This window comes from Ochotona curzoniae, unplaced genomic scaffold, assembly GCF_017591425.1.
Source record: "Ochotona curzoniae isolate NIBS_2020 unplaced genomic scaffold, NIBS_Ocur_1.0 scaffold_4701, whole genome shotgun sequence".
Lineage (NCBI taxonomy): Eukaryota > Metazoa > Chordata > Mammalia > Lagomorpha > Ochotonidae > Ochotona > Ochotona curzoniae.
This window is the reverse complement of record NW_024467122.1, coordinates 33782965-33795351: the sequence shown is the minus strand read 5'-3', so window position 1 is coordinate 33795351 and position 12387 is coordinate 33782965. Positions and strand designations below refer to the sequence as shown.

General features: G+C 39.1%; 1 protein-coding gene across 2 annotated transcripts in view; it reads right to left on the bottom strand.

The window, feature by feature from the left end:
- The window catches only part of HEATR5A (HEAT repeat containing 5A), an 85364-nt gene extending 74677 nt beyond the window's left edge, over positions 1-10687 (bottom strand). Inside the window, exons 1-6 of one of the 2 annotated variants that reach the window (XM_040968682.1) lie at positions 10180-10687; positions 9552-9751; positions 8646-8857; positions 7428-7536; positions 5610-5759; positions 4843-5017 (exon numbers count right to left, since the gene is read on the bottom strand). In XM_040968682.1, the coding sequence (XP_040824616.1) occupies positions 4843-5017; positions 5610-5759; positions 7428-7536; positions 8646-8857; positions 9552-9677 (772 nt within the window). In that variant the 5' untranslated portion in view covers positions 9678-9751; positions 10180-10687. Of the gene's footprint in view, positions 1-4842; positions 5018-5609; positions 5760-7427; positions 7537-8645; positions 8858-9551; positions 9847-10179 lie in introns of those variants that run through there. The other variant, XM_040968681.1, reaches the window with a different exon arrangement.
- Between the last annotated feature and the right edge of the window lie 1700 nt (positions 10688-12387).

The window sequence follows — 12387 nt, the reverse complement described above, 5'->3', positions numbered from 1 at the left end:
TTTAGATGAACCCAGTCATTTGGGGAGTAGACCATCAGACAGAAGTTACCTACCCCCAGTCCTTATGTCTACACATATATATCACTCTTTCAAATAAGTTAATTTTTAGAAAAATCAATTTCCCTTCTTTTATTTCTCTCCTGAAAATTTATGGTCACAAGATCTGACCCCTACTGGTCACACAAATAGAGAAATAAACAAACAACAAAACACAGGAACAGAAAAATAAACTCAAAAATAAACTTATGAACAAAAATCTATTCCATAACCTAAAGAGAAAAAACCTTCAAAAACAAATCTAGCTTGGCTCTTGGGGACAACCAGTAAAGCTCATGTCCTTGTCAATCACAAATTTTAGGAGTATGTGTAACAGTAAGCACAACAAGTTTATAGTATATTAAATAGTGATTAAAAAACAAGCAGAGGGTCCAGAGCTATAGCATAGTGGTTAAAGTCCTCGCCTTGCACGCACTGGGATCCCATATAGGTGTCACTTCTAATCCCGGTGGCCCCACTTCCCATCCAGCTCCCTGCTTATGGTTTAGGAAAGCAGTCAAGGACAGCCCAAAGCCTTGGGATCCTGTGCCCATGTTGGAGACCAGGAAGAGCTCCTGGATCCTGCCTTTGGATTGGCACAGCTCCAGCCGTTGTGGACACTTGGGGAGTGAACCATCGGATGGAAGATCTTTCTCTCTGTCTCTCCTCCTCTGGATATCTGACTTTCCAATAAAAATAAAAAGAAAAAGAAAACAGAGAAGGGTAAATGAAGTCAAGATTTCTGGGGTGGGGAATCACTGTGACTTTAAAAAGACATCAGGACAAGATTCATTGACAGGCGACATTTCTGTGAGTATAGTGACATTTGTGTGAATGTAGTGACAGAATAAGGAGGAGGCTATCGAGGGAAAAAACATGTTAGAAAACAGGGAACGCTATAGTAACGCAGCCTCTGGATGGGTCCAAGGCCCAGCTGCGTTCACACAGGGTAATGAGGAAGCGGTGACTGAGGAGGTAGGGGAGAAGACAGGCTATGGAATCATACATGACACCTTGCTAACCTCCCTAATAAGCATGTTACTGACATAAGTTAAGTTGCCAGTCAAGGAACCTGAGCAGAGGAGTGAGAGAACAGGTACGGAGAACATCTTGCTGCCTACGGGCAGAGCAGAAGTACGGAGAGCTACGCGAGCTGACGGTGATTTGGATCAAAGCACAGCAGCGTAGATGCAGTCTGGACATACACATAGGCACAGTTTTCAATTTTCCTAGAAAAAAATCACGCCTACAAAAAAAAAAACCTTGTAAAAACAGCATAATAAACATCCATTTACTTCTCACCTGGACTCATTTCTGTTACCCTCATTACTTTCCACAATAGAATTACAGCCAGCTGTTCTACAGGATGATCCTTGATACGAGTTTGTCTGGAAAAGGACTACGCAGACACACTGCATCCTCAATGTATAACACCAACAAGCTCACGATGGTGTTAATATGTCCCAACATTGGGGAACACTTGGATGAGTCTCCAGAGTCATGTACTGCAAAATTTTCATTTATAATTGTAATGCAATCTGGCAATACGTTAAGATGCCATAAATATTCTGTAATCCATCACATTTTCATTCAGAAATCATTTGAGAATTCCCACTTCCATAAATTATTTCTGTAATGATTATAAAAGTTAATTTCTAACAACTATTCCTTGTATAGTTATGAGTTGCCATTCCGCCATAACATTTTTTTTCTCTCTTCTTTTTTATTTATATTTTGTCTGCATTGATTTGATTCCCTTCTCACTTAACTGTCACTATGCATTTTGGTGTCAATGCATCCTAGGTTTGACGTCTCTTGAGAATGTTAATCTGTGCACACTGCTTCCTTCTGGTATCAGATAGTTGGGCTCATTGTGAACTTTCCCAGCCCTAACCCCAGAATTAGCCATTTTCTCAAGGCGGCTGCTTCTAAGATAACCACGTACAACAGATGTTGAGTGTGAAAGTGAGGAGTCAAGGGTGACTTCACAAATTTTGGCTTGAACACCTGTGTGGAGAGCGGAGCCGCGCCTCAAAGATGGCACTTGCTGACCATTGCTTGGTGGCACAAAGGTGATAAACAGGTTTTGAGAAGTTACTAAGGATTGGGCCGAGCACGCAGAGAAGCTACGTGACCTAAGTCATGATTGGTGTGTTTACCACATGATGTGAGGAACTGTGTATGGATTGGTTTGTGTAATGTAAAAAGGTCTGGGTGAAAAATAGTTAATGAGGAGATTCCACCAGGCACACTTCAAGGCCAGAGCTAGAGCTAAAGCTATCGCTATCACTTCAAGGCTATTGCTAGCTAGCACTAGGCTGCTTTTGCTTTACTGTAATAAATCTTACAAGTGCTGTAACTGCTTTCACTTTGCCACAACGCTTGAAGTCTTATCCAATAAACTTTTTTTAAGAATCTTTACCGTATCGGGGTCTTGCTCGCGGGACGAGGGACCCCGATAACCTGGAAGGACAGAATTGTCAAACTATTTAAGCAAGCATGCAAGTACAGCAAACACATGTATGTATGGGGGAAGGAAGAACAAGAGTTCAGTTCAGGACAAGGTAACTTGAAACAATAAATAAGCATCCAAACTGAGGTGTGAAAGGGCAGCTGAATATCAAAAGTCTGAAGTCCAAGACAGAACTTGGACTAAAGATATAAATACAGGAATCACAGATACAGAGATGGAATCTAAGATGACAATGAGTGATCTTATAGAGAAAAGCAGAAGACCAACTAACAGGCCATGAGCTTTTTCACAGAGAAGGCAAACCACTATCAGAAAAGAATGAACAGGACTACACAGTGAGGAGGAAGGAAAACCATGTGAGCATGAGGCCTTACAAGGCAAGAGAAAAAGGACAGAAGAGGAACACTTGATTGGGAGGAAGCTTGACTGGAAAATGCCCAATGATTTGCCTAAGCTACTTGTAAGAACATAAACTCCACAAGAACAGTTTGTTTATGTTTTATTTATATATCTCATGTTCTCAGAACAGATCCTGGCCTAGTATAAATATTCAAAAATATTATGATAGGAAAAGATTTAAATATGATAAGTAAGAATAGGAAAAAAACTGTTCTATATCACTAATCAGCAGAAAAATACAAACTAAAATCACAGGAAGAAATCACCTAATAACCTATCAAAATAGCTATCAGCAAAAAGCAAAATATCAGTGTAACCAAAGACATAGAGAAACTAAAGTTCTTATACACTGTTGGTTAGAACACAAAATGGTATAGCACTATAAAACTAGTATGAAAGTTCTTTCAATAAAGCAAAAAATAGGGGTAGGCCTTGTGGCACAGTGTGTTGAGCATCTGCTTTGGGATACCATTGCCTCACAGTGGAATGATTCAAGTTTCACCTGCTCCATTTCCAAGTTGGCTTCCTACTAATACACCTGGGAGACAGTAGCTGCTGGCTCACATACACAGTTCCTTTCACTCATGTGGCAGACCCAGCTGGAGTACCTGGCTCTTGGTTTTGGCCTGGCCCAGTTGTGCTGCTGTAAACAACTGGAGAATGAATCATGAATGACTCTATCCCCCAAGCCCCATAAACTTGAAAGAAAAAGAAGTCTTCCGAAGACTTACATTGCAAAGAAAAGACAAAGCAGGCTCTTAATTGCTGGAGAAGGTTTTATTTATTTATTTATTTACTTACTTACTTATTTAAAGATGGGGGGAAAATCAAAGCATATTTAGTAGAAAACAATGAGAGGAAAAAATCTGATACTGAAGAGAGAATGGGAGACATCTTAGAGCAAGGTCCTCATGTACATAAGAAGATGAGTTGTAACAAGAGACAGGATAATTCCTTTTTAATAAAAATGATAAAGTCAGGAAGAGATTCTGCTTTGTAGGTAGAGGAGCCTATAGAAGACAGACCATCACATAAAGGTACAACAATGGAAGAGCTCTAAGGTTAGAAGAGGGAAAAATATTCAAGAAGTAGTGAGTTAAGCGACCACTAGTGACACCAGCAGTCCATACTGGAACATCAGATCAAGTCACAATTGCTCCCATTCTGACCCAGCTTCCTGCTAGTGTGTCTGAGAATGTACCAGATGATAGCTAAGAAAATGGACCCTGGCTTTAGTTTGGCCCAGCATTGCCTATTATATTCATTGGAAAATGAACCAGAAAACAGAAGATGCTTTCTTTTTTCTTTTTCTCCCTCAGTTTCATTCTGGCTTCTAGATCAATAAATCAGCTACTGAATATTTTATGATTGAACATAGCCCATTACACTCCAAGAGTGTTTAATATTTCCTCATACATCTCCTGAAGTATTTGAAGAAATTTTAGGACCTATAGCAGTATCTGTGGGGAAAAAAATCGTTTAGAAACCCGGCATTGCAGTAAAACAGGTTAGACCACCACCTGCCAATCATGGCACTCCATTTGGGTGCTGGTTTGGTTCCGAGCTGCTCTACTTGTTATCCAGCTCCTTACTGTGAACATGGCATAAGTCCTTGGATTCAACCACGTGGGAATACAGATGAAGTTCAAAGCTCTTGGCTTCACCTAGGCCTAGTCTCAGTCACTGCAGCTATTTGTGGAGTGAACCAGCAGATAAAGAGTCTCTCTCACTGCCTCTCCCAATCCCTGCAACACTGCCTTTAAATTAAATTACACATACATATGTAAATAGATATAAATGTTTTTAAAAAGAAAATTGGCTGACAGAATGCTTCTTCTTAAAAATAATAGTAGGTAGCTATAATGCTAAACATATTTGTTTATATCAACTGGAAAATTATTAAAGATATTCTGCAAATAATTACATTAATTTACCTGCTCCTGGATGTTTAGAAATTATAGCTTTAGCCAATATTGTGCCCAGTAGCTTTGAAACTGAAATCCGCACATCATAATTAGAACCTTCAAAGGACTTAAAACATAGTGTGGCCACACTGTCCAGGTCTGTACTCCACATAAAAATGGCCTCATTCTGAAGTTCAAGGAGACACTATTCAATTGGATAAACAGAAATTAATGAAAAACAAATAAAAATGTCAGGGTTAAATTTATGTAACTTGTAGAAACTACCATAATCTAACAAAGAAAATTCACAAATTCAAGGTAGCAACCTAACGATCACAGCAGTTATAGTAATAAAATTCATTGCGATTATAGCATATAAAGATAATGTTCCCACTAAAGGTGTTAAAATCAATCTGTCAGCTATGTACAACTATAATTTCAACATAAAGAGAAAATTTTATGATCTAACCTACTGTATTAATAAGGCATGACTAAATACAGAGTTACTACGAAGCAAAATAAAGTTTACAAGTAAATTTTAGCTTGCAGAATTACAGAGGGAAAGCGTAACAGAATGGAATGAATACATAAGAATCTGGAAACAAACTTCTGATGATGTGTTGCTAACTAACTGAGCCCTGGGCAAATCCTTAAACTCCTGACCTTGCGTTTCCTCAGCTGATCATCAAGGCTATAGCTCTCCATGATGAGCAGTTGCTAAAACGCATACACAAAGATAATCTGACTTAATTTCTTTACACGTACTTTTAGCAAGGCTGCTCTACAGACCAGTTTACCTTTGCAGCAGCACAACGAACGGCCATGGATCTATCTGTTAAGCAGGATCTAGCTGCTTTATAAATATCTCTGTGGCAAGGTGTAGCAGCAGCTCCTAGTCCTTTCAAGATATTTTGCAGACTCAACATAATCTCATAACGACCTTGAGACTGTCACAAAAAAAGGAAAAAGAAATATTTACACAAGAAAAAGAATATTATGAAGAATGACACCAAAAATCGATATTTATTTTTGTGCATAGCAACCAACTCATTCAGACACCAAGAAACATTAATAGTTACTATCATAGGAGGTACTTACTATTTAAAAAGTAGAAACATTCCAACAATACACAAAGTTGTCATGAAGATTATACAAAATTATATAGGAAATGCTTGGCAGGCAATTATATAGCCTAGCAATTGAGATGCCTGCATCTACCCAAGTTCTTGGGTCATTGCTACCCACAAGAAGATTCATATGAAGTCCTACCTTCTGGTTTTGGCTAACCCTGGTCTCAGCTATTAGAGCATCTCAGTAATAAATTAGCAGATGGAAGCTATCTCTCATACAATTTTTTAAAAAAGTGGTCCCGGCACAGTAGCCTAGTGGCTAAAGTCTTCACTTTACATGTGCCAGGATCCCGTGTAGGCACTGGTTTGTATCCCAGCCCCCCACTTACATCCAGCTCCCTGCTTGTGGCCTGCAAAAGCAGCAGAGGATGGTCCAAGGCCTTGGGACCCTGCACCCATGTGGGTGACACAGAAGAAACTCCTGGCTCTTGGCTTTGAATCAGTTCATCTCTGGCCATTGTGACCACTTGGGGAGTGAATCAGCAGACAGAAGATTGTTCTCTCTGTCTCTCCTCCTCTCTGTGTATCTGTCTTTCCAATAGAAATAAATAAATCATTAAAAAAACAAAACAAAACAGGGATGGCTTAAGCGCTGGAACCCCTATACTCATACGGAAGAGCTAGAACAAACTCATGGTTCCTAGCTATAACCTGGCCCAGCCCAGAGTAGAGTGACCACTTGGGGACTGTGCCAGCAGATGGATAATCTCTCTCACTCTCTAACTTTGTGCTTCAATTAAGTAAGATAAATATTTAAAAGGAAAAAAAAAAGAAAAGAAAGAAAGCATTAGTAACAGAACAGATAAACAGGAGAATGCACCAGTAACTCGGGATGAATCACACAGCTCAGAGACAGGCTTTTTGAATATATATTCTCAGAGGCAAAAAAAAAAAAAATCAAGAATAAAGAAAGCTTAAGGGAAACAGCACAGCATGAAAACAGCAAATATCCGGATTATTGGGACTCAAGAGAAACTTGAGAATGCCAAATGGGAAGAAAGCATAGTCAAAAAGAATATGATAATAAACATCCCAAATGAAGAGAAATATACAATCGCCCAGGTACTAGACGGTGACACAGCACATAAAACTGCTGCCAATAACACTGGCATGAAATATAGGCACCAGTTCAAGTACCAGTTGTTTCATTTCTAAACCAGATCCTTACTAATGAATCTAGGAAAGCAGTAAACGATGGCCCAAGTGCTTAGGCCCCTGCATCCATCAGAGAGACCCAGAAGAAGCCCCTGTTCCTGGCTTCAGTCTGGCCCAGCAGCAGCCACTGCAACAATTTGGAGATTGAACAGTGGATAGATGACCTTTCTCTTATTCTGTAACTTCGCCTTTCAAATAAAAATTTTAAAAAGCAAATAATTAATGGAAAAAGTTTACACGTATTAATGTATTTTGTCATATTTATCAAAAAAGCACAAAACATGAAAAATCCTATCTTTTTATTATTTAGTTCAATATGTGACAACTTACCTCAGCACTCTTCATGGCTTTAAGAATATTCCCAACTGTATCAGTAAAGGTGCTACCCAGTATTCTGCCCAATTTCTTGTATAAGGAACCCAAACATACCACAGCAGCACTGAAATGATATTTAAATTATAAATTAGTCAGGCTAAGAAAACAAATATAAAAAGATCTTAGAATATACAAAAGTGATTTAGAAAAATTTTTCCACTGTTGTGGTCTTGTTTTCCCTTTCTTGGGAATATCTTTTGAAACAAAAGTGAGGAAGTCTCATTTACTATATTTTCTCTTGCTAGTTACACATTTGGTATTTTATCCAAGAAACCACTGTCATATTCAAGATTACAAAGATTTTGCCTTGAGAGTTTAATAGTTTAGCTATTATATTTCAATCTATGACCCATTTTGAGTTAATATTTTGTAGATGATACAATAGAAGGATAAGAAAACCACTGTTTTGCATCTTGATAGTCAGCTGTCTGGAAGGAAAAGATTAATTTTATGTTGAAAGGATAAAATTCCCCAGAATCTACTCTGTGGACATAACACTGAGGTGAATAAGCTAAGCATACCTTTGATAACAAGAATTTTAAAAGGATGTATCATTCTTAATTTAGATCTCACCAAAATGTTCTATCCATCCCTCAAATTTCTTACAAATTGAAAATTTGCAAAATATTTTAATAGCATTTGAGTCATATACCAGATAATCAAAGATGGACTTACTTATAAAGAGTAAGAGAAACAAGCCATAAAGCTCCCATCAAATTTGAAACCTGAAAATTTCATGGGAGAATATATTCTGTTACAAGCAAAAAATCAGAACAACATTGCAGTCATTGCTGTGGAACCATGGTGCTCATGGCCTATTCTAAAATCAAAGGAGATATAAGGAATTGAATCCCGTGAAACAAACTAAGCCATTACTTTTAGGTTCTTAGAAGAATATTTTCCCAAGATACTTATTGTCAGTTTCACTACCAAAAACCAAGAAATTAAAATAACACCCCAAATCTGAAGAACTCCGAATATTTTCTTTGTAGGCACTCAAGTACTAAAATTTGAGAAAAACATCAAATACACATAAGAGTTTCCAAAAGGAACTTTCTCAGCCAAAAGGACAAAGTTAAAGTTAGATTTTAAAATTCAGTTTCAAAACACCTGTCAAATAGTTTTGGTACTTAATAAATAAAATTGGCACACGAAAGATACAATTTAACTTACAGTTTAGTGGGAAGGTAACTTGGAGAATCATCTTTACTACGAATAAGATCATTACACTTATCGATTGTCTCATAAACAGAGAATGTGTCTCCAATACTATAAAGTATGGCTAGATTCTTGGCAAGAAGTTTGCGAGTAGGAGGCCCTGGGGAACTGTTCAACAAATATAGAAGCTGTTCAACAAGACTCTTCTGTTTCTCCCTAACATCATTCTGGAAAGAGATGGAACAGAAACATAATTCCAAGTCAACACAGTCAAAGGTAACCCTTCAATTTCTCTTTTACATACTTAAGAATTAAAAAGGCTCTAAATAAGCTGATATCATGGCCATTGTGCTACACTAACAAGTAGTTTGTTGCCTGTTAACATCTCCAAAAAAATAAATTCCAAGCCACACTACTCTATAGTCTCTGTTAACAAAGAAAAGAGCTCTATTTATTAAAAACCTTTCTTCTTACATTTGAAAGGCAGGTCAAATTCATACTAACCAGAATCTCTTAAGTAGGTATATGTAATCTGATTATATATATGATTACATATGAGCTTGTATACATAATTTGATTATAGAATGTATGTGTATAATGAGATTATATATGTGACATAAATTTAAATACATGCATGCCGTAGTAACCTATAATGTAAAACAGAGTTGATTTTGTTATAGCTATCCACTTTGTTGATTTTTTTCTAAATTTAGTGTAAATTTAGTGTAATTTCTTCTTGGCAATGTTGATTTTTGAAGCAAAGAGCAACAAATTTACCCTATGTAACTATTCAAATCTTTAATAAAATCTAGCATTTTGAAGTTAATTTTGGTTATTTTAAACAGAACTAGAAAAACAAACTGAATAAACCAAACTTCACCTGGCACTTAAAACAAAAACAACTTTTATAATTTTACCCACCCTGCTGGTTGCTAGCAAGAGTTTCTCCAAATATCTCAACCACTCAAAAATAAATTCAGCCTTCTGAACTTCACCTAGCTGATTGTATGCTTCTTCATTAAGCAATAAACTATGAGCTAATTCCATTCCTTGAGCAAATTCTCTTAGCAGGTCACAATTCTTCTCCTTAAACTTCAGTCAATATGCCTCAGAACAAAAAGCTGCAACAGAGAAAGATAACACATTAAAAGAAAAGCAATCATAATACCAGAAATCTTCTACAGAGAAGTGAAAGCATGATTAAATACACACATCTTTTTTAACCATTCTAATAGGAACTCAGGAAAATCCTAGCAACAAATTTTGGTTGACAGAATCCACCTCTGTATCTGTTAATGGCAGACAGGCAAAATAAAGTAGTATTATCAATATTCATATGCAAAAGTCTGTTAAATAAAACAAGATTCCACTAGAATCCTGTAAATTTTAAAGTTAGTTATACTGAGTATCAGGTTAACACTCATTTACTAAAACAAGTCATAGGTACATATCAATAACCAAATATCCAGATCTCCTACTAAAATTCTGCCATGTCTTTGGGACTTGTCATTTATCTGAAACTCCAATCCAGGAACAAAAGGACTTTTACCTACTGGCATTGGTTCCTCACTCAGTCTAACAAAAGTACTCTTTGTAGCTATTGGATAGGAATTTTAGAAGAGTTCCATATCAGCTAATAGACAGTGTCCTTTTTGTTGTGAAAGCAGGCATTTTTTTCAAGGCACTTGGATGAATGCTGTCCAGGATTGAACCAATGTATAGGATCTGCTCTGACCCAGATTCATTGTCTTCAAAGAAGACAGAGAAGAAAACAATAAAATAAGCCTTTAAAAAAGACAGAAATTTTATTTTTTTCGTTATTTTTGTATTCTTTTGAGTTGATCCTATTCATCATTATTTCCTGGATACACTCTAGTCTTTCCAGGACACACATACCGTATAAGCCTGTATAAATATACACACATCCACAAATTTCCAAGATGGCATTGCAATGTATAATACTTTTTTTCTTTTCAGAGTGCATACTCAAATATACAACAATAAAACAAGTATGTTTTGCTACAAATAGCTTCAAATAGTTAAATAAATCAGTCAATAGAATGTTACCTATAAATAGTGGATATGTGAATATTTAGTTTACTATTCTTCAACTTTTTGCAGTTTTTTTAAAAGATCACAATTAAAAGTAAGAATATTTCAAGTAAGGAAAGAAACTAGCTTTAAAAAATAAAGTATTACTTCCTAACTGTGGACAATTGACCAGGTTGCCTAGAACCTAGGCAAGTGTTAAACTGCTGGAAGGAAAGCAGCCAACAGCTGGCGGGCATCCTGGGCCACTCATCGCCAAATCTGTGCTAATTAGGCCCCAACTAGGACCAGGCAGCAGCACCAGTGGCAAATGTAAGAGTCTGGACTAAGGGTAAGGGTCAGCACTAAGAGTAGACTATATCAAATAGGGTTGCTGCCCCAGCTGGAATGTGTGACATCCAGAGCTGGGAGTAGGCCTGGTAAGAGAACTTTCCTGCTAGTCTGCAGCTCCCTCTGAGGAGCACGTTCACCATGGCTAGGGCGGGCCAGACCAGACAAGGCTGCAACACTCATCCGCATTTGTGTGGGCCAGGTCTGGAGACAGGCTGGGCTGGGCCAGGCCTCAGCATCTGTTGGCACACACAAGAGCCAGGACAGGCTGTAGGAAATGCCAGCTGGGTTGGGTTGTAACACCTGCCAGAGAGAGCTGAGACTATGGGTGGGTTATGCCAGACTGGATCAAAGCACCTACCAGCACGCTCAAAACCTGGGGCTGGGAACATGGCTGGTAGAGAACTCTGGAGACTTCCCTGCTGAGTTGCAGCTCCATTAATAATTGCAAGAGCCGGGGCTAAGGGCAAATCAGAATGAGCAAAGCTGTAGCACCAATCAGCATGCATGTGGACTGGGTCTGGGGCAAGCCAGACTGGGCTAGGCTCCAGGACCTCCTGGTGCTCACAAGAGCCAGAATTGGTGTGGGACAGGCCAAATTAGGCCATGGTATAAGCTTGGGGGGTAGGCCAGCCTGGGACAGGCTGTAGCACCCATCAATGAGAGCCAGAATGGGTATAATCAGTTGGACAAGACTGCAATACCCACAAGTGAGTGCCAAGACTGGGGTCAGCCATGTCAGTCTGGGTAGCAATACATGATGCCACATGCAGGATCCAGGGCTGGAAGCAGGTCTGGTAGGAGGGTTTGGGGAACTCCCCAACTAGGTACAGCTGCCACTGGTGAGCATAAGAGCCAGCTGAGAGCCAACTAAACCAGCCCTTTGGCACAAGTGTGGCCTGGGTCAGGGGGCAGGCTAGGCAGGGGCAGCCCACAGCAAACACTGGGCTTGGTTGAGAGCCATGACAGGATGCAGGTCAGGTATTGTTGGAGCGAAATACCCACTGGCATGTATGACAGCCAGGATGGGTGTGGGCCAGCTGAGCTGGGCCCAGCACCAGCTGCAAAGTGCAGGGTATGGATGTGAGTCTTTCAGGCTGGCTGGCAATACTCCAAGACAGGTGCAAAATCTGGGGCTGGGAACATGCCCGGCAGGGAAACTGTGGGCACTCCCTTGGTAGGCTGTACCTATTGCTGATGAGCACAAGAACCAGGGCTGGGATGGGTCAGGCTGGACAAGGTGGTGGCTCCTGTCAGTATACATGAGTGCCAGGTCTGGGGGTGGGGTGAGCTGATCTGAGCTGCAGCACCACGGGTATACACAAGAGCCCGATGGAATGTTGGCTGGGTGGTTTAGGCCATATCAGACGCTGTCAGG